The sequence below is a fragment of the Schistocerca serialis genome, chromosome 6 (genome assembly GCF_023864345.2).
Source record: "Schistocerca serialis cubense isolate TAMUIC-IGC-003099 chromosome 6, iqSchSeri2.2, whole genome shotgun sequence".
Lineage (NCBI taxonomy): Eukaryota > Metazoa > Arthropoda > Insecta > Orthoptera > Acrididae > Schistocerca > Schistocerca serialis.
In genome coordinates this window covers 140,294,513-140,322,410 of record NC_064643.1, presented here as the reverse complement: position 1 = coordinate 140,322,410, position 27,898 = coordinate 140,294,513, and the positions used below count along the sequence as shown (strand labels likewise).

Genomic DNA, 27,898 nt, shown 5'->3' with positions numbered 1-27,898 from the left:
TCGCGCACGTGGAGAAAGTTTTTGCGCAGCAATCGCCGACATAATGTAATTGAGGTGGAATAAAGGGAACCAGCCCGCATTCGCTGTGGCTGATGGTAAACCGCCTTAAAAACCATCCACACGCTGGCCAGCAGACCGGACCTCGACACTAATAGTTCAGACCTAATATTCTTCGAAAAGAGAACGTGAAGAATACCAAACACTTGCCTGTGATTCAACGATAGCTCACACTCCGAAGTACTGTTAGGAAAAATTAGCACCCTGAGAGCTACACCACATGCAACCTTTGAATATTTTAGTAGCACCTCCGTCCTTCTTTTCACGCAAATTCTTCCATAGATTTAAGCCGCCGTTGGGCGACAGTTTTTAGATGCAATATTAATAGAGCGATTCCGTCATATCTCTTCTCACCCCAGTTACCCACAACACACCGTTCAATAGAGAATTCATTGCTGTCGCCTGTGCTCAGTCAACAGTTCGTATCTCAGACATACAGCGTATGCCAGCGTTTCCAAAGCGCAGGGCCCTCATTGCAGAAGGTAGCAGAAACTTTACACTACGTTCTTTTAGATGATACTACACATTCCACTACGTAAACGGCGACAATTTATTTTAATAACATGTGGATATTCACAGTCTGAAATTAGACTTAATATGGGAAGACAATCATTAATCAACATATTTATGAGGTTGAATACAAGTAGTTAGGCAAGCCAGTCAATGGTGGTCTCTGAATAGTGATACGACTGCACATGCGGCACCTATATTGAGATGGGGAAAAAATTGGCGTGGTTCCAGTAGGACTCGCGCAGTGAGAGTTCTGTACAAACTGAATAATATAGATAGTTAATCTCGTTCAGGAAGGGAGGATTTCCACGATTCTTGTCTGTTATTCACATTGATACTGGAAAGATATCGGTCCTAGGGATTCCAATACTTAATATTTTAATTTCAAGTTCGAAGTCGGATAACAATTAAAAACAGAAAATTTTTTTCGAGTAGTTTAGCTACAAATTAACATTTTTAAAATTTTTTTTCCTTTACTTGAACTGTGAAGCCTTTCTTCCAGCGAAATTTCATTATTCTATGTCAAGAGGAAGTGCCCTATAGGCTTAAGTTAGTGAGTTTGCGAGTGCCAAAGTATGTGACATAAATGGCCATATCTTTTGATTGCACTGAGTTAATAGGATTACACCCCCAGAGGACTATGGACTTGATTATATTACACGAATTTGAACTTCATACATCTACCCATTCCGGAGAAAAAGAGATATTAAGAGGCGAACAGACAGATAATAAATGACAACTTTTTCCCGTGTGATATCATTACCAGTTAACCAGTTTCGGATTTTTTCCCTTCGGTTGTTCTGTGAAACCTTGCTTCTTGCCAAATTTCATGACTCTAAACTAAAGGGAAATACCATACAGGTTTTGATGAATGAGTTTGCGAGTATCAAAATGTGTGATGTAAATGACAGTTTCTTTTGATTGCATTTCATAGCGTTGACTTAGAAGGGAAAGTACTCCTTAATACGTAACATAAGTTTCAATGTATACATACACCGTACACGAGGAAAAGGGTTTTTAACAGTCGGACAGAAAGACAGACGGACAACAAAGTGATGAACTTACATTGAAACTGGGAAACTGGAAAATAGTACACGTAGTTAGTATAATCGATGTATTGTTAAAACTATGATGACAAAAAAAAGTTACCTAATGAATTTGTTTTATGTGGCTGCTTTTAACGCTGTCGTCGAGACTTGGAATGCCTTAATGAGTGCCTTATTTGCCTGTGTTTGTTGCAGGATCTCTGGCGCCGAGGAGCTGTGTTCTGACCTGGCTGGTGCTCCTGCTGCCGCCCTTGCTCGCCTCCACGTTATGAGAAAGAGGTCAGTTAAAGAAATGTCAGTGTGAGGACGAGGTCACCTGCCATGTCAGCCGACAGCGCTAATGCGCTACTTCCTGCACTCGGGTAGGCGCGCCGGCCCCAGATCGTATCCGCCCAGTGGATAAAGACGCGGGCCGGTATGCCGGCCAGCCTGGATGTGGTTTTTAGGCGGTTTTCCATATCCCGCTAGGTGAATACCTGGCTGGTTCCCACATCCCGCCTCGGTTACACGACACGCAGACATTTGTAACACTTACTCACTATTTCATGGTTACGCTAGACGCAGACTGTTGGGGTACACTGACTCCGTCCTGGGGGCGATGAGGTGGCGGCAGGAAGGGCATCCGGCCACCACTTTCAATTAACCTTGCCAAATTAGTTGTAACCACGCCGACCCTGCGCACATTGCGGGACAAAGGCGCAAGTGAAAGAAAGAAAGAAAGTGTGAGGACGAGGTCAGTGTGCAGGCGAGATCAGTATGAGGAGAAGTTAATAATGGAGGCAAGGTCAGTTTAAAGGTGGAGTTCATAATGGGGACGAGGTAAAAGTGAGGAGAAGTTCATAATGGGGACAAAGTCAGTGTGAGGAGGCGTTTATAATGGGAATGAGGTCAGAATGAGAAGGAGTTCATAATAGACACGTAAGGAAGTGAAGAGGCGCAAAAATGGTTCAAATGGCTCTGAGCACTATGGGACTTAACTTCTAAGGTCATCAGTCCCCTAGAACTTAGAACTACTTGAACCTAACTAACCTAAGGGCATCACACACATCCATGCCCGAGGCAGTATTCGAACCTGCGACCATAGCAGTCACGTGGTTCCAAGCTCCTAGAACCGCTCGGCCACGCAGGCCGGCGAAGAGGTGCACATAAGGGGTGTGTTGTAAGTGTGAGGTGGAGCTCATAAAGGATATGAGGTGAGTGTGGAGAGTATTTAAAAAATAGAACTGGGCCAGTGCAACTAGAATTGTATAAAGCGTATAAGGTTAGTGTGATGAGGAGTTCGTAATAGATCTGAGGTCAATGTGAAGAAGAGTGAGAAGAAGATCGAAAAGGGTATCAGGTCGGTGTGATAAGAAATAAGTAAAATATATTAGATCAGTGTGAGGAGGAGATCATGAAGGATATGAAAACAATGTGAGGAGGTGTTCAAAAAAGATATTCATTGTGGCAAGGAGTTCACAAGTTCTTCAGGCCAGTGTCACGAGTAGTTCGTGAAGAGTATGAGGTCAGTGTGAGGAGTAGTTCATGAAGTACGAGAGGAGGAGTTCAAAACATATATTCGGTCAGTATGTCGAGGAGTTCATAAAGGTTATTAGGGCTGTGTCAGGATTAGTTCATAAAGGGTACGAGGTCAGCCGAGGAGGAGTCGAAGAAGGTTTTGAGATCGGTGTGCAGTGTTCATAAAATGTATGAGGTTAGTGTGAGGATAAGTTCATAAAGGGTAGTCATTGTGAGGGGGAGTTTATAAATGGTATGAATAGAGCTGTCGTAATTTAACATGACCCAAAAAATCCACGAGGCTTTAAAAGTCTAAAAATTCAAAAAAAGTAAATTCCTACTAGATTTAATTATGAAAACATAATTAACATACAAAATGTTACACTGTTAGCCATTTACAAATTAAAAAGAGCAGTAATATGTGTCGAACACAACTATTTACTGTCACAGAAATTTCTTTTACACATATTGTGTTTTAGCTTTTCTTGAAAAATATAAATTACGCCTAAGTAACATTTACACTTCCAGGAAAAAATGAACTTGTTGTAGAATCGTAATGAATTTATATTACGATTTACTACTATGTGGAAGCGTGCAGAAAGTTTTAGATATTAATTAATTTCTTGGGTCTCTTCCTTCCTAAATTCTTAATTTTGACCAAACAAATCTGTAGGTGGGGAAGATTCTCTAAATGCATACAGTGCTGGTAGGCCAAGAAAAGAGAGACTAGTAGAGGACCTATAAGAATGAGCTGCTGTGTTGGATAAATTAATCATGACAATTTAAAGTGAACTATTTTATCGTCAATAAAAAAAAGTCCTGGAAAGCAAATAAAACGCATAGCAACCCAGTTTCACCCATTGGTTTTTTTTTTTCTTATTTAAATAGCTGGTGTTTTCTCAACCATGATATGAGGTCTGTATGAGGAAGAGTTTTAATGTGGATGAGGCGAGTGTGAAAAGGACTTGTTAATGGCGATGAAGCCGGTATATAAAAGAGACAAGTTCCTTGTCAGACATTCCATTGCTATATGCGACCAAAGGCTTCAGATATATGGGAACCCTGCTGACTGTGACTTTCATTACAGGGTCAAAAGTCGGTTAATATCGCAGCAAAACACGCGTACATTCGTGGAAGCATTTTAGTAAAAAAGTCATATTACGAAATCCTTCATGCATTTTATGTCCAAAATCTGCTGTGATGTAAATGAGTCATGAAGAAATTGAGCAGTTACCGAACTCACAAAGAGTTGTCCTCCCAAACACATTGACGTTTTTTGTTTTTCATATAAGTACTCTAGGTCTAAAGTTGCTGTAGCTGTTTTACACTGCACGTCTTCAGTTTACCAAGCGGGGTGAAGCACTGTTACGACAATGGACTGGCATCCAAGAGGACGGTGGCTCTAAACTCTGTCTCGCCTTCCACTTTCAGGTTTCGCGCAATTTCCATAAACACTCAACGGCTCCCGAGATACTTCCTTTCAGAAGAACGTAGCCAGCTTCTTTTACCAGTCCAAGCTCGTTCTTGGTCCGTATTATCCTCGTGTGAGGACTGGTTGAGGGAGAGGAAATAATGAAGTTTACGGTCATTAGAGATGGAGAGCAAGCTCGGATTGTTGCAAGGGAAGGGAAAGAAATCGGCCGTGTCCTTTGAAAAGAAAAATCCGGGAATTTGCCCGGAGTGATTCTTGAATATTGCGGAAAACATAATTCAGTATGGACGGAAGGAGATTTGAACCACCTTAGTGGTAATTCATTTATTTTCTCTTTATATTACATTTTTGTGACTGTTCATTCAATTGAGCTGTTGACGTAGCAGAACTTCTGTGAGCCTCATAAGACGGGGTTACACGTGTCTTTATATGTTGTTATTGCGTCTTTTTTATTTTGGCTTTGTACTTCTTTTTTCAGCCATAGTTTTCTGCCGTTATTAATTTGAAAATTCTGTTTCGATGCTATTTCCCTGAAGTTTATTGTTGTAACTGTACGAACATACAGTGTGGTGACGACGGTCTTGGGACAGAGATACGCACATATACAGATGGCAATAGTATCGCGTACCCGAGGTATACAAGGACAATACGTTGGCGGAGCTGTCATTTCCACTCACATGATTCATGTGAAGAGGTTCCGGACGTGATTATGGCAGCGCGACGGGCATTAATAGACTTTGACGTGGAGTGGTAGTTGCAGCGAGAGGCATGGGACATACAGTTTCGGAAATCGTTAGAGGATTCAATATTCCGAAATCCACAGTGGCAGGAGTGCCCCGAGAATACCAAATTTCGGGCATTACGTCTCACCACGAACAAAGCAGAGGCTGGCGGCCCTCATATAACAACTGAGAGTAGTTGCGTTTCCGTAGAGTTTTCAATGCTAATAGACAAGAAACACTGCGCAAAATAGCCGCAGAAATCAATTTGGGATGTACGAAGAACGTATCCGTTAGTAAAGTGAGGCGAAATGGTGTTAATGGGGTATGGCAGCAGAATACGGACGCGAGTGGCTTTGCTGACAGCACGACGTTACCTGCAGCGACTCTCCTGGGCTCTTGACCATCTCGGTTGGACCCAGGCGACTGGAAAACCGCGGCCTGTTCAGATGAGTCACAGTTTCAGTTTGTAAGAAAAAAATGGTTCAAACGGCTCTGAGCACTATGGGACTTATCTTCTGAGGTCATCAGTCCCCTAGAACTTAGAACTACTTAAACCTGACTAACCTAAGGACATCACACACATCCATGCTCGAGGCAGGATTCGAACCTGCGACCGTAGAGGTCGCGCGTTTCCAGACTGTAGCGCCTAGAACCACTCGGTCACTCCGGCCGGCTGTTTGTAAGAGCTGATGGTAAGGTTAGAGTGTGGCGCAGACCCTACGAAACAATGGACCCAAGCTATCGGCAGGGCACTGTGCAAACTGGTGGTGGCTGCCCAATGGGATTTTACATGAATTTACATGGAATGCACTTCATCCTGTCGTCCAACTGGTACCATCACTGACCGGCAACGGTTATGTTCGACTGTTTGGAGAACATTTGCAGTCATTCGTGGTCTTCATGCTCCCGATAACGATGGAATTTTGTGGTTGACAATGCGGTATGTCACAGGGCCACACTTGTTCGCGACTGGTTTGAAGAACATTATGGACGATTCGAGAGAATGATTTGGCCTCCCAGATCGCCCGACGTGAATTCCATCGTACATTTATGGTACATGGGACCAGCATTGCTGTAGGGGGCTTCCACGCACTTGTGGAGTCCATGCCACACCGAATTGCTGAACTACGCCGGGCAAAAAGAGGTTCGACAAGATATTAGGAGGTATTCCATGGTTTTCGTCACCTTTTTGAAAACAAGAGATACCTGAAAACAGTCGGAGAGAAACGCTCAAATAAAAAGAAAATTAAAAACAGGAAGTAAAAAAAACCTGCGAACAGATGTATGGAGAATTGTAAATTGCAATCTCAAAGTGTTCAATCTCAGCTCACTATGACACCAATTGTGTGCTGTATTTGTCAGAGATCTGTACAGAAAATATATAAACAAAGCTAAAATGTTATTTGAAGAGGGCATAAACACCTATTGCCGATTTCACACCTCTAGTGAAACGCAGTTGGTTCAAAAATGGTTCTGAGCACTATGGGACTTAACATCTGTGGTCACCAGTCCCCTAGAACTTAGAACTACTTAAACCAAACTAACCTAAGGACATTACACACATCCATGCCCGAGGCAGGACTCGAACCTGCGACCGTAGCAGTCCCGCGGTTCCGGACTGCGCGCCTAGAACCGCTAGACCACCGCGGCCGGCAAAACGCAGTTGGTTGCACGCAAATTCTAGTACTGTTTTTCCTAGAAAGCTCGTCCCTGGTAATTATGCTTATTTGTTCGCATATATGAGGCGAAGCCTGCTGTATGACAATAATTTTTCAGACGTTTTCATCAGAAGCGATCTCAGTTAGGCGTCTGCGAAGTGCAACACGTATCGTACCCGTTCCATCACGGCTATAATCTGGTAACAAATGTCTTGAATGCTGGGACAGAAATCCATGAAATGCTAGCAGATCGGTTCATGCAGTATCAAATTTTTTAAACAAACACTTTTCTTGACTGCCCTTGGGATGGGTTGAGATACCTTCCAGAAAAGCAATGCGCGTTTCATCTATGGTCAAATTCGAATGCCAAAGTGAACAGAATCACAGTTAACCAAACACTCGCCGCTAAAAATAATCATCCGCTGTTCAAATGGCTCTGAGCACTATGGGACTTAACAGCTGTGGTCCTCAGTCCCCTAGAACTTAGAACTACTTAAACCTAACTAACCTAAGGACATCACACACATCCATGCCCGAGGCAGGATTCGAACCTGCGACCGTAGCAGTCGCGCGGTTCCGGACTGCGCGCCTAGAACCGCGAGACGACCGCGGCATCCGCTGTTCGGTTGATTTTTTTCCCCCTTATTCATACCAGTCAATGCACTGTCGTATTTTACAAAATCGTTCTCTCTAAGTCTGGAACAAGCTCACTCATCAGAGACAACAGAATGTTATCGCTGCCACGACGTTATCACACCACGTCAACAAACTCGCTATTGTCTTCAATACGATCTAGAGAGGCGAAGTGACAAACCAAACTGGATCCCGCGGAAATGGAATATGAATATTTTGCGGAAACTGTTTGCACGCCGCTGATAGTGGCTGCGCCGGCCGCGTGTTTGCACCGCTCCCCGTCTGACAATGGCTGCGACCGCATTATTCGTTCCGGCTGGCGGCGACTTGTGCTTAAATCAATTCGCGAGCGGCGCGCGCCGGCGGACATCGGTTTGCCATCAGGAGAGCCAGCTCGCCGGGTTGTTGACGTGTGCTCCGGCGCGGCCAAACAACGCTGCGCCACTCTGTTGGCACAGCACCCGCCGCGCCATTCGACGCGAAAACAGGATCGCCGCGGGAGCGGTCTGGACGCAGTGGGCAGTACGTTACAATTACGCTCATCGTGTCGTGCCGAAAACAGCAGCTCCGATAACACTAAAATTGTTTGATTAGTCACGAATTCTTCCTTCTCCTATTTTACCGCTACTGATAGCTAGCGATGCAATGGAGCGTCCACGACTTCACAGTGTTTTTTTAAATTCTACTGCGATGCAACTACCCCTTTTTTCCCCAAAAAGTCAGTTACTGTAAACACAGCAAGGTACCACACGTCACGAAGCGTGTAAACATCATTGTGTGGCAACATCCTTCTCACGCTACGTCACTTACACAGGTAATCTTTCGGTTGGTGCATAAATTCGTAGTACCTATCCGTAAGTTTAACAAACACAACACATACACGTAACAGTGACTTATTAGTAATCCACAATATATTCTCAGAAATGGTTAAAATGGCTCTGAGAACTATGGGACTTAACATCTGGGGTCATCAGTTCCCTAGATCTTAGAACTACTTAAACCTAACTAACCTAAGGACATCACACACATCCATGCCCGATGCAGGATTCGACCCTGCGACCGTAGCGGTCGCTCGGCTGCGGACTGAAGCCCCTAGAACCGCTCGGCCACACCGGCCGGCTCAGTATATTCTCCTTCACTATTTACAACAGTCTGCCAACGCTGGGGTAACTCTTCGATTCCTCGACTCCAGAAGTCGCTTTCTTTTGAGGCGAGGAAACCGTCGAGCCGTGTTCGGCGAGCATTTTCATGCGGAAGGGAAATTCCTTGAAGGTTGTTCAGTAGAGAGTGGAAAAACCAGAAATCTGAAGGCAGAAGGGCAGGTGAATAAGGACGCTGCGGAATGACTTCCCAACCCAACTCCAGTTTACTGCTTTTTCTCAGTGTAGCAGGATGCTCAAAAATGGTTCAAATGGCTCTGAGCACTAGAGGACTTAACATCTGAGGTCATCAGCCCTAGAACGTAGAACTAATTAAACCTAACTAACCCCAGGATATCACATACATCCGTGCCCGACGCAGGATTCGAACCTACGACCGTAGCAGTCGCGCGGTTCCGGACTGAATCGCCTAGAACCGCTCGGCCACCGCGGCCGGCTAGCAGGATTCAGGCGGACGTTACTGTAGAGTAGCACCACTTCACGCATTCTTCTTGGGCGTTGTTCTTGGACTGCGTCTGCGAGATGTCGCATTTGTTGACAATAAACGTCAGCAGCGATGGTTATATGTCGCAGAAGCAACTGTTAGTGAGCCACACCAGATGCGGAACATTGTCTTTCGTGAATGTGTGCACGTCTTTGTAAGGAGAGTTGCTGCCTTATTTGGGCTGAACTACTCCTTTCTTTCCTTTTGTTAGCACAAAAGAACCATTTCTGTTCACCGTTAACGATACAGGATAGGAATGGTCGGTGTTGTTCACGAGCCAATTGACGACGAGGAAACACAAATGCACATATGGCAGCCCTCCCATTTTTGTGATTTAGGATTAGAACTTGCGGTATCCATACACTGCACCGGATAAAAACCTTCCCAATTGTCTACAAATACACAACATGACGGTGGAATGATCGCTGTTCACCACCTATGCAAGTTCTCAAATACACTGGCGTGGATCATTGTGGGTTAACGCAATTAAACGATCTTCTTTAAATCTCGAAGGTCTTCTTGAATATAGAAAGTCACAAATGTCAAAACAATCCGCCATAAAAAGAGAAAACAATTTTCTTTCCGCGTTCTGTCCAGTGACATTTTTCCCATACACGGCGCAAATGTTTCTGGCTGCCTCCCTTGCTACCACTCCTCTATCGAGCTCAGACAGAATAATGTTCAGATTTCTCCATTTGGCACTCCGTTTTCTAGCGTCCACAGCTCCACTTACCATCTCCAAACAATAAAATGACAATATGTAAACTCAAATACCAACTGTAAACTAGAAGTAAAGAATGACAATGGGCCAATACACCCATAGCAACCGGAATACCAACACGCAAAACAAAAACGGTACGAGCTTAGGTACCAACCTCATAGAACGTGACGCTTTTTCCGTTAGTAGTGATCCTTGCACTTACGGACACACTGGGAACCCCCCCCCCACCCCCCACCCGCGGGTGAAGGGGATTTAAATCGGCCGCCCGCCCTCAGGAGCTCAGTTCGTCAGCGCACCTGACGATGGTGACATGTCTGATCGCCGAAATATTGTGCCTGTTGGACACTATGAACCGGCAGTATACCCGTGGACTGTTCGAGCGACAAATACGCCGGGAGAAACTGAAGAATCACAGGTTAAAAGACGTTTACTGCTTACTGGCTAGCAAAAACGTTTAAATATTTGTTACTCGTTCTTCGATGGACGCTCTTTGAGCCCATAACATTGTCTTTCCTAGCCGTGAGTTTCCTAATGAGCAAAGTAGCGTTTAACGTCTTCTTTCATTATGTTAACTGAATTTAGCCCAAGGTTATGGCACAAAAAAACGCTCGACGTAGATCTAACCACCGGACTTCAGAGCGAACATTCAAGAATTGAACGTCACTAAAAGTTCCCGAATAAGGATGGAAAGCGTGCTGGTATGCACGCTAGGGAAAAGTTTAACGAACTATATTTGTGCTTAAAGGACATTTAGTCACAAAGTGGAACGTACTCGTTAACTTCGTTTAACACGCAATATCCCACCACATGGTTCGGTAAGGGTAAATTGTATTAATCGTAATTATTGAGCGAGGACTAGGTTGGCTCAGGGACGCAATATGGTCGCTCATGCAAAAACGCTTACTAGTCCTCTTCTGGTATTTATGACGTTGATCTGTTCACTGGAAGAGTGTTTTGAAGTCCATAAACAATGGTAACCCAATTCTACGCTTTGAGAAGTTTTATACGACTTGTTTTGATTAGTTCATTTTTTATGTTTTGTTGTGGTTTGATCGTTATTTACTGGGATAGACTTTTGAGGTTCACAAATTTTGGTAACCTATTTCTTTCCTTTGTACAGTTTCCTGACCGAGCGAGGTGGCGCAGTGGTTAGACACTGGACTCGCATTCGGAAGGACGACGGTTCAATCCCGCGTCCGGCCATCCTGATTTAGGTTTTCCGTGATTTCCCTAAATCAATCCAGGCAAATGCCGGGATGGCTCCTCTGAAAGGGCACGGCCGACTTCCTTCCCCATCCTTCCCTAATCCGATGAGACCACGCTGTCTGGTCTCCTTCCCCAAACCAACCAACCAATCAACAGTTTCCTGTTTTTCGTTGTGTGCAGAGTTAATATCTCGTAACGAGTTGTAGACAAGACGGCATTTAAGAGCTCGTTTAACTCACTTCTCGATAACGAAATGAACATTGTCTCCTTAGTTCTGGTTCTGACCTGTAATCGCTGAAAGACGTATGTCTATTATTTTTCCGACACAGAGTTAGAATCTACAGAATGAAACAGTGTCCCTAACCCTAGATTATAATCCGTCTTAAAATTTATGATTGCAGCAGGATATGGAATACAACATTTTATGCTTAATTTGGTATGTAACATACGATTGGAAATCTAATAATGGTAATTAGCTAATGCATAAACTATAAATAATGACTACTTTTAGATAGAATGTGTAGTAGTAACCTTTACCATGATTTAGTAGACACCTCCCTTTGCTGCTCTGTGGATAACAACCACCACGTTGTCCCTTACAATGAAATTCCAGAACTCATTTTGCTCCTCCCCCCCCCCCCCCCCTTGCCCTTTCCTTCTAACTCCCACCTTGAATTTGCGTTTCACAGGACGATAACTGCACATTTACAAGGGATGTTCAACATATTCTTTTCTCAAAGCAGGCTGGTTTTATTCGCGATACCAATACTCCATATTATTCCCCACTCTTTGGCTACAAAACCCAATTTTTCAAAATAATTTCCGTTCAGTGCGACGGCCCTGCGCCAACTGGAAGGGACTGTGTGTGAGCGTGGTACCACTCCACTGATCGGTTTCGGAGCCAACGTCTTGCTGCGTCAACAAACTCCCTGTCATACACGTATTGTTTCCCGAGGAGTGCATCCTTCATTGGGCCAAACAGACGGAAGTCGGAAGGTGCGAGGTCTGTCCTGTAGGATGAATCAGGAAGAACGGTCCAATAAAGCTTTGTGAGCTCCTCTCGGGTGTGCAGACTGTGTGAGACCTTACGTCGTCATGCATAAGGAGAAGTTCGTTTGCATTTTCGTGGCGACAAACACGCTAAAATCGTTTCTTCAAATTCCTGAGAGTACCTCAGGGTTGGCCGTTGCCAAAATGTTCAAATGTGTGTGAATTTCTAAGGGACCAACCTGCTGAGGTCATCGGTCGCTAGACCTACACGCTACTTAAACTGACTTAAACTAACCTATGCTAGGAACAACGCACACACCCACGCCCGAGGGAGGACTCGAACCTCCGGCGGGAGGGGCCGTTGCAATCCGTGACATGGCACCTCAAACCGCGCGGCCACTCCGCGCGGTTTGGCCGTTGCGCCATGAGGGACGGCGCCAAAAACAGTAACCCATGCTGAGTCCCACATGACAGTCACCGTGGCTTTACGGACTGTGGGTGCGCCTTTGAACATTTTCTTCAGAGGAGAGGTGGTGTGGCGTCACTCCATGGGTCGCCGTTTTGCTTCCAGTTCGGAGTGATGAACCCATGTTTCACGCCTGTGACAATGTTCGACAAAAAATTGTCACGATCGGCCTCGTAACGCGCAAGCAACCCTGCACAGGTGATCTTTAGGCACTCTTCATTGTCTACTGTTTGGCGCCGAGAAACCCAACTCCTCTGAGTACCCCAACTGATAGACGAGTGTGTCAACAGCAGCAACAGATACGCCCAGTTGCAGCAAGGTGTTCGACTGCGATCCGTCAATCACCACGAATGAGAGTGTCCACACGTTCCAATATTGCAGGAATCACAGCTGTGTGCGACCGGCCGGCACGCGGGAGATCGGACAGACTGCCTCGACCTTGCAGCACTGATGACGGACGCCTCGCCTAACGACTCACCGTGCTTTTGTTCACCGTCAGGTCTTCGTATACATTCCTCAAGCGCCGGTGAATATCTGCAATGCTCTGCTTTTCCGCCAAAAGAACCTCAATCACAGCTCTCTGCTTGGAAAGCAACTCCATTACAGATGCCATTTTCAAGGCTACGCATAGCGCCACCGCCTATCAGAACTTCACGAAAATATAGGGGCTGAAACAGGAGTATATCACGACGACCCACAACAAATTTCGCATTTTTCAATCGAAACTGGCGGAGAAAAGGTATGTTGCATTACTTACTGAACGCCCTCGTATTTCACCCACTAAAGCTACACCATGTGATCAAAAGTATCGGGACACCTGGCTGAAAATGACTTAAAAGTTCGTGGCATCCTCCATCCGAAATGCTGGGATTCATTATCGTGTTATCCCACCCTTAGCCTTGATGACAGCTTCCACTCTCGCGGGCATGCGTTCAATCAGGTGTTGAAAGTTTTCTTGGGGAATGGCAGCTTATTCTTCAAGGAGTGCTGCACTTAGGACAGGTATCGAAGTCGGTCGGTGAAGCATGCCACGAATTCGGCGTTCCAAAACGTCCCAAAGGTGTTCTATAGGATTCAGTTCGGGCCTCTGTGCAAGTCAGTCCATTACAGGGATGTTATTATCGTGTAACCACTCCGCCACAGGTCCTGCATTCTGAACGGGTGCTCGATCGTGTTGAAAGATGCAATCACCATCCCCGAATTGCTCTTAAATTGTGCTTAAAACATCAATGTAGGTCTGTTCTGTGATAGTGCCACCCAAAACAACAAGGGGTGCAAGCACCCTCCATGAAAACCATGACCGCCGCCGAATTTTACTATTGGCACTATACACGCTGGCAGATTACGTTCGCCGGGCATTCGCCATACCCACACCCTACCATCGGATCACCATATTGTGTACCGTGATTCGTCACCCCACACAACGTTTTTCAACTGTCCAGTCGTCCAATCTTTATTCCTCTGCCTCGTGATGACCGGGTGTTGTGTGATGTCCTTAGGCCAGTTGGCTTTAAGTGGTTCTAAGTTCTAGGGGACTGATGACCATAGATGTTAAGTCCCATAGTGCTCAGAGCCATTTGAACATTTTTCGTCCAATCTTTACGCTCCTCACACCAAGCGAGACGTTGTTTGGCAATGATCTGTGTGATGTGTGGCTTATGAGAAGCCGCTCGACCGTGAAATACAGGTTTTCTTAGTTCCCGCCTAACTGTCATAGCATTTGCAGTGGATCCTGATGCAGTATGTAATTGCTATATGAAGGTCTGGATATATTTCTGCCTATTACACATTATAACCCAGTTCAGCTGTCGGCGGTCTCTGTCAGTCAACAGATGAGGCCGGCCTGTGCGCTTTTGTGCTGTACGTGTCCCTTCACGTTTCCACTTCATTATTACATCGGAAAGAGCGGGCCTAGGGATGTTTGGGAGTGTGGAAATCACCCGAGCCGTCAGGGGTGGCCGAGCGGTTTTAGGCGCTACAGTCTGGAACCGCGCGACCGCTATGGTCGCGGGTTCGAATCCTGCCTCGGGCATGGATGTGTGTGATGTCCTTACGTTAGTTAGCTTTAACTAATTATAAGTTCTAGGGGCCTGATGACATAAGAAGCGCAAAATGTTCAAATGTGTGTGAAATCTTATTGGACTCAACTGCTAAGGTCATCAAATGGTTCAAATGGCTCTGAGCACTAAGGGACTTAACATCTGAGGTCATCAGTCCCCTAGAACTTAGAACTACTTAAACCGAACTAACCTAAGGACATCACACACATCCATGCCCAATGCGGTTCCAGACCGAAGGGCCTAGAACCGCTCGGCCACATCGGCCGGCGCTAAGGTCATCAGTCCCTAAGCTTACACACTACTTAACCTAAATTATCCTAAGGACAAACACATACACCCATGCACGAGGGAGGACTCGAACCTCCGCCGGGATCAGCCGCACAGTCCATGACTGCAGCGCCTTAGACCGAAGGAGTTAAGTCCCACAGTGCTCAGAGCCAACCGCGTTCGCAGTCCGTGAGTTCCGCGGAGAGCCCCATTCCGCTGCCTCACGATTTCTAATGACTACTGAGGTCGCTGATGTGGAGTACCTGGCATTAGGTGGTAGCACAATGCACCTAATATGAAAAACGTATCTTTTTGGGGGTGTCTGGGTACTTTTGATCACATAACGTAATTCTAACGATACGAAACTTTCTATGAAAAGCTTGTTCTTTATACGTGCAAATAACAGAAATTTCCTATGTGATGACTTTCAAATTGTGTTCACTGGGCCAGGTCGTGCTATACCTCGGTCCACACAAAGTTGTGGTCTACGGCCAGTGTCTCGTGCCGTCGACATTTGCGTCCGTGGCGCCGCTGGCAGCTCCAGCTCGCATATAGGTGCAGCAGATGCCACAAAGCGTTGCAAGTGAGTCGCACTCCCGTAATACAATGGCTGCATATTCACCGCAGCCTGTTTCCACTGACCTGCGCACAGACTGCGTGGCGTGACACGCTGGTAATTACAAAGTCGGCGTGCCTGTGGCGGTGCTGCTCTCCCTGCTGTGCTTAACCGCGGCGTGCTGTCATCTCGTTTGCTTTGCGGCAAAATTATGTCGCAGCTTACAAGGCGCGAATGCTGTAAGCCAACTTAAATCACCAGCCCACGAGTATTTTTGCTTATGCCGTTCTGTTCTCTCAAGAATAGTCGTAATTATAGAAGGCACTTCATTGATACTACTACGAAGCTGCTATAATCTTTGTTTTGCTCCAAGTACACTCTGTTCAAAATTACTTTAAGGCTCCAACTTTGGCATTAGCAGGTTGAGGCGCGAAGCACACTTGACAAGTCCCGCAGAGACAACGGGTATAATCCTACATTTCGTTTAGTTCATACAAACTATTCATGTGGAAAGATGGAACAGGCATCAGTCTCTTCTGGAACGGAGACACTATGTTTTGACTACAGTTTCATTTTCTGAGCATATATTTAAAACGATATATAGGAAAACTTAAAAAAAAAAAAAAAGATATTACCTGACGACGTTGCTGAAATTTTGACGTGTAGGAAGCTTCTTTGTTGTTGAAGTTTGGTGAAGATATAACGTGAACGAAATCTTGAAAATGCGTCGCATTCTATCTGCGCGAACTCGGAACGCTGTCGGAGCTATTTAAGAGTTAAATGTGACGCATGACTCCGCGTTCACGCCGCCAAACCTCAGTGGTCACATTTTGTCTTTCATTTGGAGAAACAGAGCGCGCACACACACACACACACACACACACACATATATATATATATATATATATATATATATATATATATATATATATATATATATATATATTCAGTCCTCTTCCAGCAGCCACACCACACCAGTTCTGAAGAAACATTCAAAATTAGTGCCACAAAAAACACAAGACCCATGATGAACAAGAGAGCAGCGACAGTAATGTAAGACCTCTCACTGAGAACGGGGTCAGAAATGTCTGCTCAGAGCACGTTTCACCACATTTTGTGTAAGTGCATGTGAGGTGAACTAGCGATCGAAAGGTGTGTGAAAAACCGGGTGGAAACAGCGCACTGAATTGCCGTTGACGACACATCAACCAGACACGCATCAGGACGAAAAAATGTTAAATACAGAAAGGCACATATCCTCTACCCACGGAACAGTTCATGACAAATACGCATTAATTTTCATCATGGCTAGTTTGCAGATGACATTGTGTCAAACAAACGCCGAAAAAGAGCATAAAAACCGGTGTATAATAATGCAATTCATCTAGCGATGTATTTTTAAGTTGAGCGTCTAAAGAAAAAAAGCAAATTGCGCGTATTGTAATTCTTAGACATACAACAGTTAAATTATTGTAAAATCTGATACTGTACTTTCCAGAAATAAAAAATTTGACCCACACAAGATGACACATTGGTGTCGAAATATGTCTGGGTACATACAAAAATGTAGTAATTGTGTTTGCATAAGGCTGATTTTCAGAACAACCCAGTTTTAAATCGAAAACATGGAAAAACATAAAGAAGAGCTTCAAACGTTAGTAAAATGACTACCTTTTTTAGTTTATCACTTATTTAGACGTTTCTCTTTCTCATAGTAGGCAACTCCCTGGTATTCTTTTAAAATATGAATGTTAACTATAACAACCTTAGCCTGAAACAGCTACGAAGACGTCGGTCCAAAAACGTATGCAATGCAAAGAGTGACAAAGTCGTTTCATTATTTCCTTGTTTACCCATTACAAATTCAAGTTGTGGATTTCGTGCCTCCACATCCAATACATACACTTCAGTTCTCCGGGTTCTGCTTTCCCCGCAATTCGAATCTGGGTGACGACGTTCTTTGTCGATTACTCGAAATAAGGTCTTCAAAAAATCATGAAAAAGGGTTTTTCTACACTTGTTGTCTAGGGGTGGCATGTTTAGTTAGTAATCAAAATGTTCTGGTTTGAGGATTCGACCCTAGCCTATGCTTACTTTTTGAACAAAAGTCTTCAGTAACGGCAGCCTAAGACTTCATCTCATTCTGCCAACGATTTTTTTTTTAAAGAGAACGGAAGACTGAAGAGAGTTTCGATACGATATTTCAGTGCCTGTGTTGTTTAGAAGACTGATGCAACATTCCTTCGGACATGCCAGTCTAGATACAGTGGGCTGTCAGTTAAGTGAAATGAAAAGGTGGTGAGGTTTTCTGTACACATTAAAATAGAGTAATGTAAGCAGTAGCAGATAATGGCATAACAGGAGTAGGACTCACTGTCAATAAAAAGGTAGATCAAATAACGAGTTACTCTGAATATTTCAGTAATAGGTTGTTCTCATCAGAATTGACAGCAAACCAGAGCCAACAACAGTATCAGATATACATACCGGTATCACAATAACAACGTGAACGGGTGTAGAAAGTATATGAGGATACTGAATGGATAATTCAGCACGTAACGACAGGTTATAACCTAATAACCACGTGGGACTCGAACGCAGTGCTACAGGAAGGAATAGAAGAAACAGTTTTGAGAGGTTTGGCCTGTGTAATAAATTTTAGCTTCTACCAGCGAATACACAATTCTAAAATCACGTGGGGAGGAAGTATCCCTACAAACGACCAGGAGACACTTGTAGATTGCAAATGGATTACGTCATGGTCAGACAGAGATTCCGATATCAGCCAGTGGATTGTGAGACTTACCAAGGAGCAGATATAGACTCAGATTGTAATTTAGTAACGTTGAATAGTTGGCCGAGGTTGAAAAGGATCTACCAGAAGAATCATTGTGGAAAGAAGGAGAATACTGAAGTTATGAGGAACGATGAGACGCATCTGCAATTCTCTAAGGTTATTAGATACTGACATAATTACCGCAGCAGGCAATTCAGTTAAAGAGAAATGGACATGTCTAAAAAGGGCAGTCACAGAAGTTGGACAGACTGACGTAGGTACATAGAAGATAATTGTGAAGAAACCTTTGGTAACAGAAGGAATACGACACCTTACCCACGAAAGAAGAAAGTATAAAAATATTCAGGAAAAGACACAATTCAGCAATATTTGCCACTTAGGAAAGAAAAAACAGAAAGTACAGGGAAGCCAAAGGGAAGTGGTTACTGAAAAAAATTTAAAAAAATCTAAAAAGTAATGATCATCAGAAGGACTGTTTAAGCACACAGGAAACTCAAAACAACATTCAGGAAACTAAAAGCGAGGGCCATAGAATAAAAGAGGGTAATGAGAAATCTACAATTAAATGCAGAGAAGACAGCTGATAGGTGGAAAGATTACATCAAGGCCCCTACGAGTTGGATCACTTGTCTGATGACTTGTTACGTGTGTGTGGACATGGAAGAAACAGAGGACCAAATCAGATAAGGGAGACGTGATAGATAACATACCTTCAAAGTTTCTGAAACCGTTGGGGAAAAATGGTAACCAAATAATTAACCAATTTAGTTTGTAAAAGTTCTTAGACAGGGGATATACCACCTTACATACAGCAATATATGAATCACTCAGTCAATGCTGGAAGACAGCATGGGAAGATAAGTGTGAAAAGTATCGCGCAATCAGCTTAATAGTTCATGCTTTTGGGGCAACAATAATATCAAGAAGAATGGAAAAGAAATTTGAAGACCTGTTAGATAAGGATCAGTTGGGCTATGAGGAAAGTAAAGGCACGAGAAAGTTCTGACCCTGCTCGTGATTCTGCAAGCAAGACTTCAGAAAATAACGAGATGTTCGCAGTACTGGTCGACGACGAAAAAGCGTTCGACAACATATAATGCAGCAAGGTGTTAGGAACCCTAAGAAGAAATAGTTGTCGTCTATAGAGAAAGACAAGTACTTCAGGATATGTACAAAAACGGAAAGAAAAAGTGAAAGACCAACAGAGGACTGGTCAGGTTATAACGAGTATAAGGCAGGGATGCAGTTTATTTCACTTACTATCCAGCCGGTACATCAAACAAGCAATTTAGTAAATAAAGCAAAGCTTATGTATTGGTATTAAGGATATTAATGACAAGATTCACTGTTGACTTTCTACCTTAGCGAAAGTGAGAAAGAACTACCTGCTGAAGCGAATGAACGGTCTAATGAGCACAGAATATGGACTGAGAGTAAACCAGAGAAAGTAAAAGCTAACGTGGTCTAGCAGAAATGAGGTTAGGAGCAAATTTAATATCATAATTGTGGAACATGAAGTTGACGAAGGGATGGGACTATGCTAACTTTCATGAAAAATGGCGTATGACGGGCGATGTCACGAGGATATCAGAAGAAAGACTAGGATGAGGTTGGGGAGGGGGGGGGGGGCATTATTCGCTAAATGAAGTAGGCCTTCATTTGAGGAAGAAATTTCTTAGAATGTACGTTTGGAGCATGGTATTACATTGAAAAAGTGGACAAAATTGTTAAGTATTTGAGTTATACAATTAGATTAGGATTCCGCAAATTAAGTGGGTACAGAATTGGCGAGGAAATAAATATGCGGTAAAAACTGACTTGAAGGAACAAGATGATGGGACACGTATTATGATATCAGGAAACAACTTCCATGATAGGAAAGGAAGTCTTATAGGTAAAAAAATGTAGGGGAAGACAATGGTTGGAATAGCTTCTCCTTGTGTCTTTACAAGTCTGTGTGAGTCTTCGTGTCCTTTACTCGTTGCTTCCATTATGCCCTCAGTTTTACTTTCCTTCTCCATCCTCTGATTCCTAGGGCTCTGATGTTTTCTTCCAGGTCTTCCAGCCTCGTTTACGCGGCCTTCCTTTTAATCTTCTTCCTGGCATTTTCCTTTGGAAGACGTTCTTTGTTGTGTCCTCCATTGTTAAGGACGTGCTCCAGCCATCCTATCTTTTCACTTTTAATTAACCGTATAATACCATCTCCTTGTGTGAGACGTTCTAAATGATAATTGGCTCATCCTCCTCGGGTACTGTCGTTATTACAGATCTCTCCATAAATGTTCTGTAGTATTTTCTTCGCGAAAATATTCTGTGTTACTGTTTTTCAGCGCTGATTATAGTCCATACTTCACATCCACATGTAACCACTGGCCTAAACATTACATTATTTACAGTCATTTTGTGCTGTCAGTCTGAGGTCCTAGATTTTATTAGCTTTTAAATGCAAAGACATTTTTCCCCCACTAATAACTGCATCGTCATCACTATACGCAGCCAACAGCGTGGTCCTTATTCATCTGTGCCCAGATATTTGCAGTTTGCGTATTACTGCTTCTCAGGTTAAAGTGAAAAGCACTGTGGAAAGAGCAGTAACTTGTCTTAAATGCTTTATTGATATAAAAGTCGGTTAATGCTCCATCCACTCTCACCGTTTCCTTGGAACCTGCCAAGATTCTCTTATCAACCGATATATAACTGGATGGTATGCCAAGCACGTTTATATCTTCAAGAATCCCGCCCCTATTTAGACTATGGAATGCCTGCTTGAAGTCCACATAGATTTTTTTCCTGTATTTGTCTCAGTACGAATGACTAGTCCACGGTTCATCCATTAGACGGAAAGCCACACTGATAATCACCCAGCATGTCTTGCACACATTTTCCTAGTGTACTGTGATCAGAAATTTGTGATATTTTTGACAATTCACCACTTGCTGTACTCCTGCAAGAATGGGCTCATATATTTTTTGTTCTGCTGTATGGAATATCCGTGACTCCTCGTCTTTGCTATCACCACCTGATACTTCACCCTTTTCTACCAGCAAGTTTTTATCCTTTCTGCCTGTTTTTGTTTTAGGTCTATACCTCTGCGTTCCTTCTTTTAACTTCTTATAAAATTTTGTACTCTCATTCCTGTTACAGCGCTCTTTCAAATCTTCTAGTTTTGTTTCTGAGGTTTCTCTTTCCTTTCTTCTGTACACCGTTTCCACTTCCGTCCTCTCTCTCCATTATGTGTAACATCATCAATTCTCTTATTTCGTTGGGGACATGGGGTTCTTGCTTCTTTCTTGCGTTACACCAAGCGTGGACATTCATTATCATACCACTTTCCATTTTTAGGTCTTCTAGATTCCCCTATTACGTCCTTTCCACAGTTATGATGCTATTACTAATACGTTCCAATATCTTACCTGTTTTCCGCCAGTTGTAACTTCTGTTTCAGTGTATTCTGACATTCAAAAACTGTGTCGCTATCTTCCAATTATTCTACAAACCATTCCAGCATTCTCATTATTCACCCAATATATGCCATAGAAACCCTTTGGCTCACTTTTGGAGCTACAAGGTAGTAGTCAAATTGATATGTTTCATTCGTTAAAGGAATTCTCCAATTCCCTTTGTGAATATTTTTCTTGGGAAACATATGCTTCCTGCGTCAAAGTTATTGGCAGTCAAGAACTGGACAACTCTCGGCCCTTAAGTGTTTGTTTCCTCATGTAAGTTTTCCGTACCAAACAGGACGTGGAAAGGTTCTTCTTTTCCAAGATTTGCGCTACAATCTCAATGGACTATTCTTGAATTATGTGCTGGTATCCTTTTACAGACTTTGTGTAGCTGATCGTATCCACTGGAACCTCATCAGATCCATCTGTTGGAGCGTATATGTTTACAAAACTACTATTACGAAATCTTCCGTTTATCCTGAGGCTAGATATTCTGTCGTTATATGATATAAATGCGGGAATATATTTCCACATTGTTCTTGCTACAGTAAACCAAGCACCATGAACTCCTTGTGTATCCGTCTCTTCTAGAGCAATACAATGTAAAATTTTGCTCCCGTATCTATCCTTTACTCTTCCATCCGATCTCTTTGATGGCAGCTAAGGCCGGCCGGTGTGGCCGAGCGATTCTAGGCGCTTCAGCCTGGAACCGCGCGACCGCTACGGCCGCAGGTTCGAATCCTGCCTCGGGCATGGATGTGTGTGATGTCCTTAGTTAGGTTTAAGTAGTTCTAAGTTCCCCTGAGTCCCTCTCTTTCTCTCACATTGCCACTGATTCCTCCGCTCTTTCTGTGATACAGCCACTGCCTTCTATTTTGCAGTATTTAATACTTTTCCGTCTCTTTCCCACTGCCAGTCCCTTCTCTCCCAGCACAAAAAAAAACGCAAATATATTCCCATGCCAAAATTTTTGGGATAATTTTTAAAGATGCTGAGTCCACTTTTCAGTCAGATTCCTTTGAATAAACAGGAACATATTCGCATTTGTACTGCTGCGATACGATCGTTTTTCCTCTGCGACACGGCACGGAACTCACAAGAAAAGAAATCTGTTGATCAGTAAAATTTAGGTAGTCCTTAATGTAAAACTGGAATAACGTAAAATTCATTTTACACCTCAGACCAGATTTCACGTGCAAAGAAAAGTTGCTTGTGCTTCAGTGCTACAACAGGAGGTTCTCGGATGATAACGGAGACACTTTACAGCATATTTCTCCTTGCTACGTCACTTTATAAGCCTTGTTTCCGCTTCACAGCGGATTTTACGTGTAGAGGTAGGGTAACTTTAAACCTCTGTAACTCGAAAACGGTGATGGAATGAGGAACTTTCTCAAGGTTGTACGAGACGGGGATATTAGGAACACATCGCAAGAATTACAGCCATTTGCTGTGCGTAGCCGTCTTTGAATGCTCGGCTGAGTTTTGGTCAGCTGATGTTAGCTGAAGTATAGTAAAAAGCGCCTCCTTTGTGGTTTTCCGAGGAAACGCCCATCAACTAATGGTGCTTCCATAAATTCCATCAAGCTCAAGGTACACCATATGAAATGCAGATAGAACCAACCGATTTGCTCCATTTGACTAAGGAGGAGGACTCTGTACTGCAGAATAGTGACACTAAGCCGATCCTTCCGTTTGATATACAAATGGCCCCTCTTCCAAGAGCTATACAAACACTTGACTCTAAATTTTTAGCACCAACAGAACCCGATGAATGAATACCAGAAAATCCCGACTTTATGCTCGGCGTTTGGAAAACAATCGGTACGCATGCTCTCGCATGAATACCGGTCACTTAGCTGCCATGGTTCAAATAACTCTGAGCACTATGGGACTTAACATCTGAGGTCATCAGTCCCCTATAACTTAGAACTCCTTAAACCTAACTAACCTAAGGACATCACACACATCCATGCCCGAGGCAGGATTCGAACCTGCGACCGTAGCGGTCGCGCGGTTCCAGACTGAAGCGCCTAGATCCTCTCGGTCACCGCAGCCGGCTGCCTGCCATCATTTGCGACGATGTGTAGCAGACGAATAGTGAAATTCTGCTTGAACCGCTGAAGTGTCGGAACATCGATGCTGTTTTCAGCTCAGAAAATGTTTTGTGGTTGTTGCTGTACACCTTGTCTTTAATATAGCCCCACAAAAAGGCGTCGCATGTGTTCAGATGTGTTGAGATCCGGAGAATGTGGCGACCAATCGAGGCCGACGCCAGTGGCCTGTGAGTGCCCCAGAGTCAGAATGCGGCTCCAGACTGCTCCTCTAGGACATCACTCTGCTACTTCTATGTGGTCGAGCTCCGTCTTGCATGAACCACACCTTGTCGAAATCAGGGTAATTTTGAGTAACGAGGACGAAATCATCCTCCGAAACCTTCACGTACCATTCGGTTGTCAAAATGCCGTGAAGGAATATCGCACCAATTATTCTGTGACTGAACATTGCACACCGCAGTTACCTGTTCAGAGTGAAGAGACTTCTCGATCGCGAAATCCAGATTCTCATTTCCCCAAATGTGCCAATTTTGCTTATTGACGAACCCATTCGAATGAAAGTGGGATTCGACGCTAAACCAAACCATACTGAGCATACAAATTCCCATCACGTCCCACAGCCAACAGTGCAGTTTCAACGTCATAAGGCAAACCGGTCAGAAGTTATGAAGATTGTATTTCAGATAGTTCAATAATTCTCACCCTGTATCCAAATGGGGGATTTTGGTTGTTAGTGCTGCTCTGTTAGTTTTTGCCTCGGGAGAGTAGCTCTTGGGGGACCTCATCAACGCATTCAGGAAAGTTAATATTTCTTGTCACAAGTGTTGATTCTTCTTGTTCTTACGTTACGGCCTCTGTAGGACCACGGGTAGCCCCTTCGTGGACTGCATTTTCCTCTTCTTCTCCCAGAACCTCTTCATTCTTTCTCTTCTTATCTCTCGCTCTTCTTCCGAGATCTTCAGTGTCCGTTTCTCCTGTCGGCTCCACGGGCGACACTCTAATCTTTTCTTGTATTCTTCTCTGTCATTGATCTCCAGCATATTGGTAGGTTATATTTGTTCCTCCAATTTTCCTTTCCTTCGACCTTGATCCCCAATTGCAACCAGTCCTTCCGAAGTTCAACAACCCACTTGGTTCCTGTCTTTCCCCTTACACTCCCTGTTGTTTCCCACACTCTCTTTGTCATTCTGTCCATACGCATCCTAACTACACGTCCAGCAAACCTTGCCCTTTTGAGTCTGATTTTCCTAGGTCTTCGCATCCACCTCTCTCCACCTCTTTCGGACCTAGTATTTTTCTCAGTATTTTTCTCTCTCCTTTCTCTGATTGTTCTGCCCCATTTCTTCCTAGTGTCATCGTCTCAGCATCATATAATACAGCATTCCTCACCGTTGCCTTGAGGTGGCTTATCTTTGCCTCTGTGGACGTATTCTTTTTATTGTATATCTCTCTCGTCATGCGGAAGGCTGACCTCCTCTTCCTTACCCTCTCTGTTATTCCCTCCTTGCTCCTGTTCCTTCCTGTTATAAATTCTCCCAGGTTTTTAAATTTGTCCACCATTTTCACAGTGCCTTCCGGTGTGTCCCAGTCTGCAGTGGTATTTCATGTCTGTCTTGTTATAGGCGATCTTCAGTCGCATCTTCCTGCCTACCTTACTTAAGTTGTCGAGTTGTGTCTTTGCTTCTTCTTCCGTCTCTCTTACTATTGCTATGTCATCTGCAAAGGCTAGGCAGTCCACTAGCCCCTGTTGTCCTTATTGTCCTCCCCATGGGTCTTTGGTATTCCCATTTCCTCGTTTATTGCTCTACACTGCCTGATCACTTCGTCCAGTGCTATATTGAACCACAATGGTGACAATCCATCTCCCTGTTTAACACCAGTCTTGATCTCAAATTCTTCTAACAGTGCTCCTCTGAATCTCACCCTTGCTTTTGTGTCTGTCAGACTTTCTTTTACGAGTTCTTGTGTAGTTCCATCAAGTCCACTGTTCTTCAGGATCCTAAGGCCAGTATTACACTTTCAAATTTCTTTGTCAAATATCTTTGTCAAAAATCTTTGTCAAAGATATTTGATGGTGTAATAGGGAACTTTGTCAAATGTCGTCCAATATTTCATCAAATCTAGAGCCTCGCTGTAGATTTGATCAAAGAAGTCGCTTGTCTTCTGTTAGCTGCAATGTGACATGTTACCACTTGGAGCGCTAGCATCGCTGCAGTGTTTTTATAAACATTGCCGGTAAATACAATTGGTGTGTACTGACAACTACAAAATTAATAGAGATATATGAAGCTGATGAGGCGCTTTGCAAGATGAGGCACCCTGAATACCAAAATAGATTAAGAAGATTGGAGACCTGACCTGACCTAACCTAACCTAACATAACCCTCTCCTGTAGCAAGGAATCGGAGTGTTAAAGTGAGCCTGTCTTCTGCAGATGTAGCAGTTCTTAAGTGAATATTGTGCTTTGTGATATGAGGATACACTTCATTGAGCACATACAGAAATGTATGCTCATCCTCTCTTAAGTAATTAATGTACGACTTGACGTCCTCTACTATAAGTTCACGTAACAAGTTTTGTTGAATGCTTTTATCGTGTCGTCATAAAACCCATGGCTTCACCCATATTAGATTAGTTTCTCGTTCCATAGATCCGTGCTGAGGAGATCCTTGTGGATGTGGAATATGTCAATTTCTTTTAAGCTGAAATAACAATACTAATAGTATGAATATATACATCATTTGTTTCTATTAAAAATTTCGTCAATGGAGTAGAAGGAGTTGGCCACTAGTAAGTCTTTCAGGCTCCTTTTAAACTGATCTTTATTTGTAACTAAATGTTTTGTGTTTGCTGGCAAATTATTGAAGATGAGTGTTCCTGAGTAGTGGACCCCTTTTTGAACTAAAGTAAGTGCTTTTAAGTCCTTGTGCAGATTAATTTTGTTCCTGGTATTGTATGTACTAACTGAGTTGTTTGTTGAAAAAAGAGATATATTATTTAGGACAAATTTCATTAAGGAGTAAATATATTGAGAGGCAGTAGTTAGTATACCCAGTTCTTTTATGAGGTTTCTACAGGACGTCTGTGAATTTACTCCACAAATAATACGTATTACACGCTTTTGGACTCTGAAAGCTTTTGTTTGACTTGAAGAGTTACCCCAAAATATTATACCATAAGACATTATGGAAAGAAAGTAGGCAAAGTATGCAAGATTTTTTATTTTTAAGTCGCCTATGTCTGCTAACACTCGAATTGCAAATACAGCTTTGTTAAGGCGTTCCTGCAGTTCTGTGGTGTGCTCCTCCCAACTGAGTTTATTATCAAGTTGTAATTCCAGGAATTTAAGACTGTCAACCTCGTATGTATAGTTCCTTTTTTTCCCCCACTTCTTTTCCGCATGTGCACACGATGCAATTGTGGTACATGCAACTGCTGCAATTAATAACAAGTTGTTGTTGTCAGCCATCTTGAACTTTGACGAAAAATATGATGACAGTGTAATACCCCCTCTAGCGCTACGTCAAAGATCTTTGTCAAATATATTTGACGGAATGTTTGATCACATCTTTGATGAAATGTTTGACAAAGAAATTTGATAATGTAATACCGGCCTAACAATACTTACAATTGAGGTACTGCATTTCCTAGCACGCCGGTCGGGTATCCCGTAACCGAACACCGCTTCAGTCTTGCTCTTTGCCGTAGTTCTGTCTTTTAATAGTACTTATACCGACGGATGGCGCTCGTTGAAGGGTGAGAAATGTCAATCACGTGTTGCGTTTGTGGCCCTACTTTTAATGTGCGCGCTGGCGCCAGTGCGTCACCCAGCACAATGCTGCTGCTCGCCCATTATGTCGGGCCACAATACGAGGGAGGGGGGGGGGGGGAGGGCGGAAGAGGACAGGGAAGGGGGCAGCCAGCCACACGGCGCCTGCGAGTCGCCCGCACCGCACGGGGCGTTAAATTCGAGGCGCAACGCGTAGCCGGTGGGAGCCGCTCGGCGCCAGTATTTAACGCCAGCGGCCGCCAGGTGCGACCCGCTTTTCGAGAACGTATTTACTTTCTCGCGCGCGCCCGCGGAGCTAAATTTTCCTGGCGAAATGGCTGCCATATTCGCCATTGTGCGACCTGAA

General features: G+C 43.7%; 1 protein-coding gene across 4 annotated transcripts in view; it reads left to right on the top strand.

Moving 5' to 3' along the window:
- The window catches only part of LOC126483740 (hemicentin-1-like), a 1,186,523-nt gene that overhangs the window by 1,147,114 nt on the left and 11,511 nt on the right, over window positions 1–27,898 (top strand). For all 4 annotated transcript variants that reach the window (XM_050106870.1, XM_050106872.1, XM_050106873.1 and 1 more), the window contains one exon: window positions 1,809–1,892. In XM_050106870.1, the coding sequence (XP_049962827.1) occupies window positions 1,809–1,885 (77 nt within the window). In that variant the 3' untranslated portion in view covers window positions 1,886–1,892. The remainder of the gene's footprint in view (window positions 1–1,808; window positions 1,893–27,898) is intronic.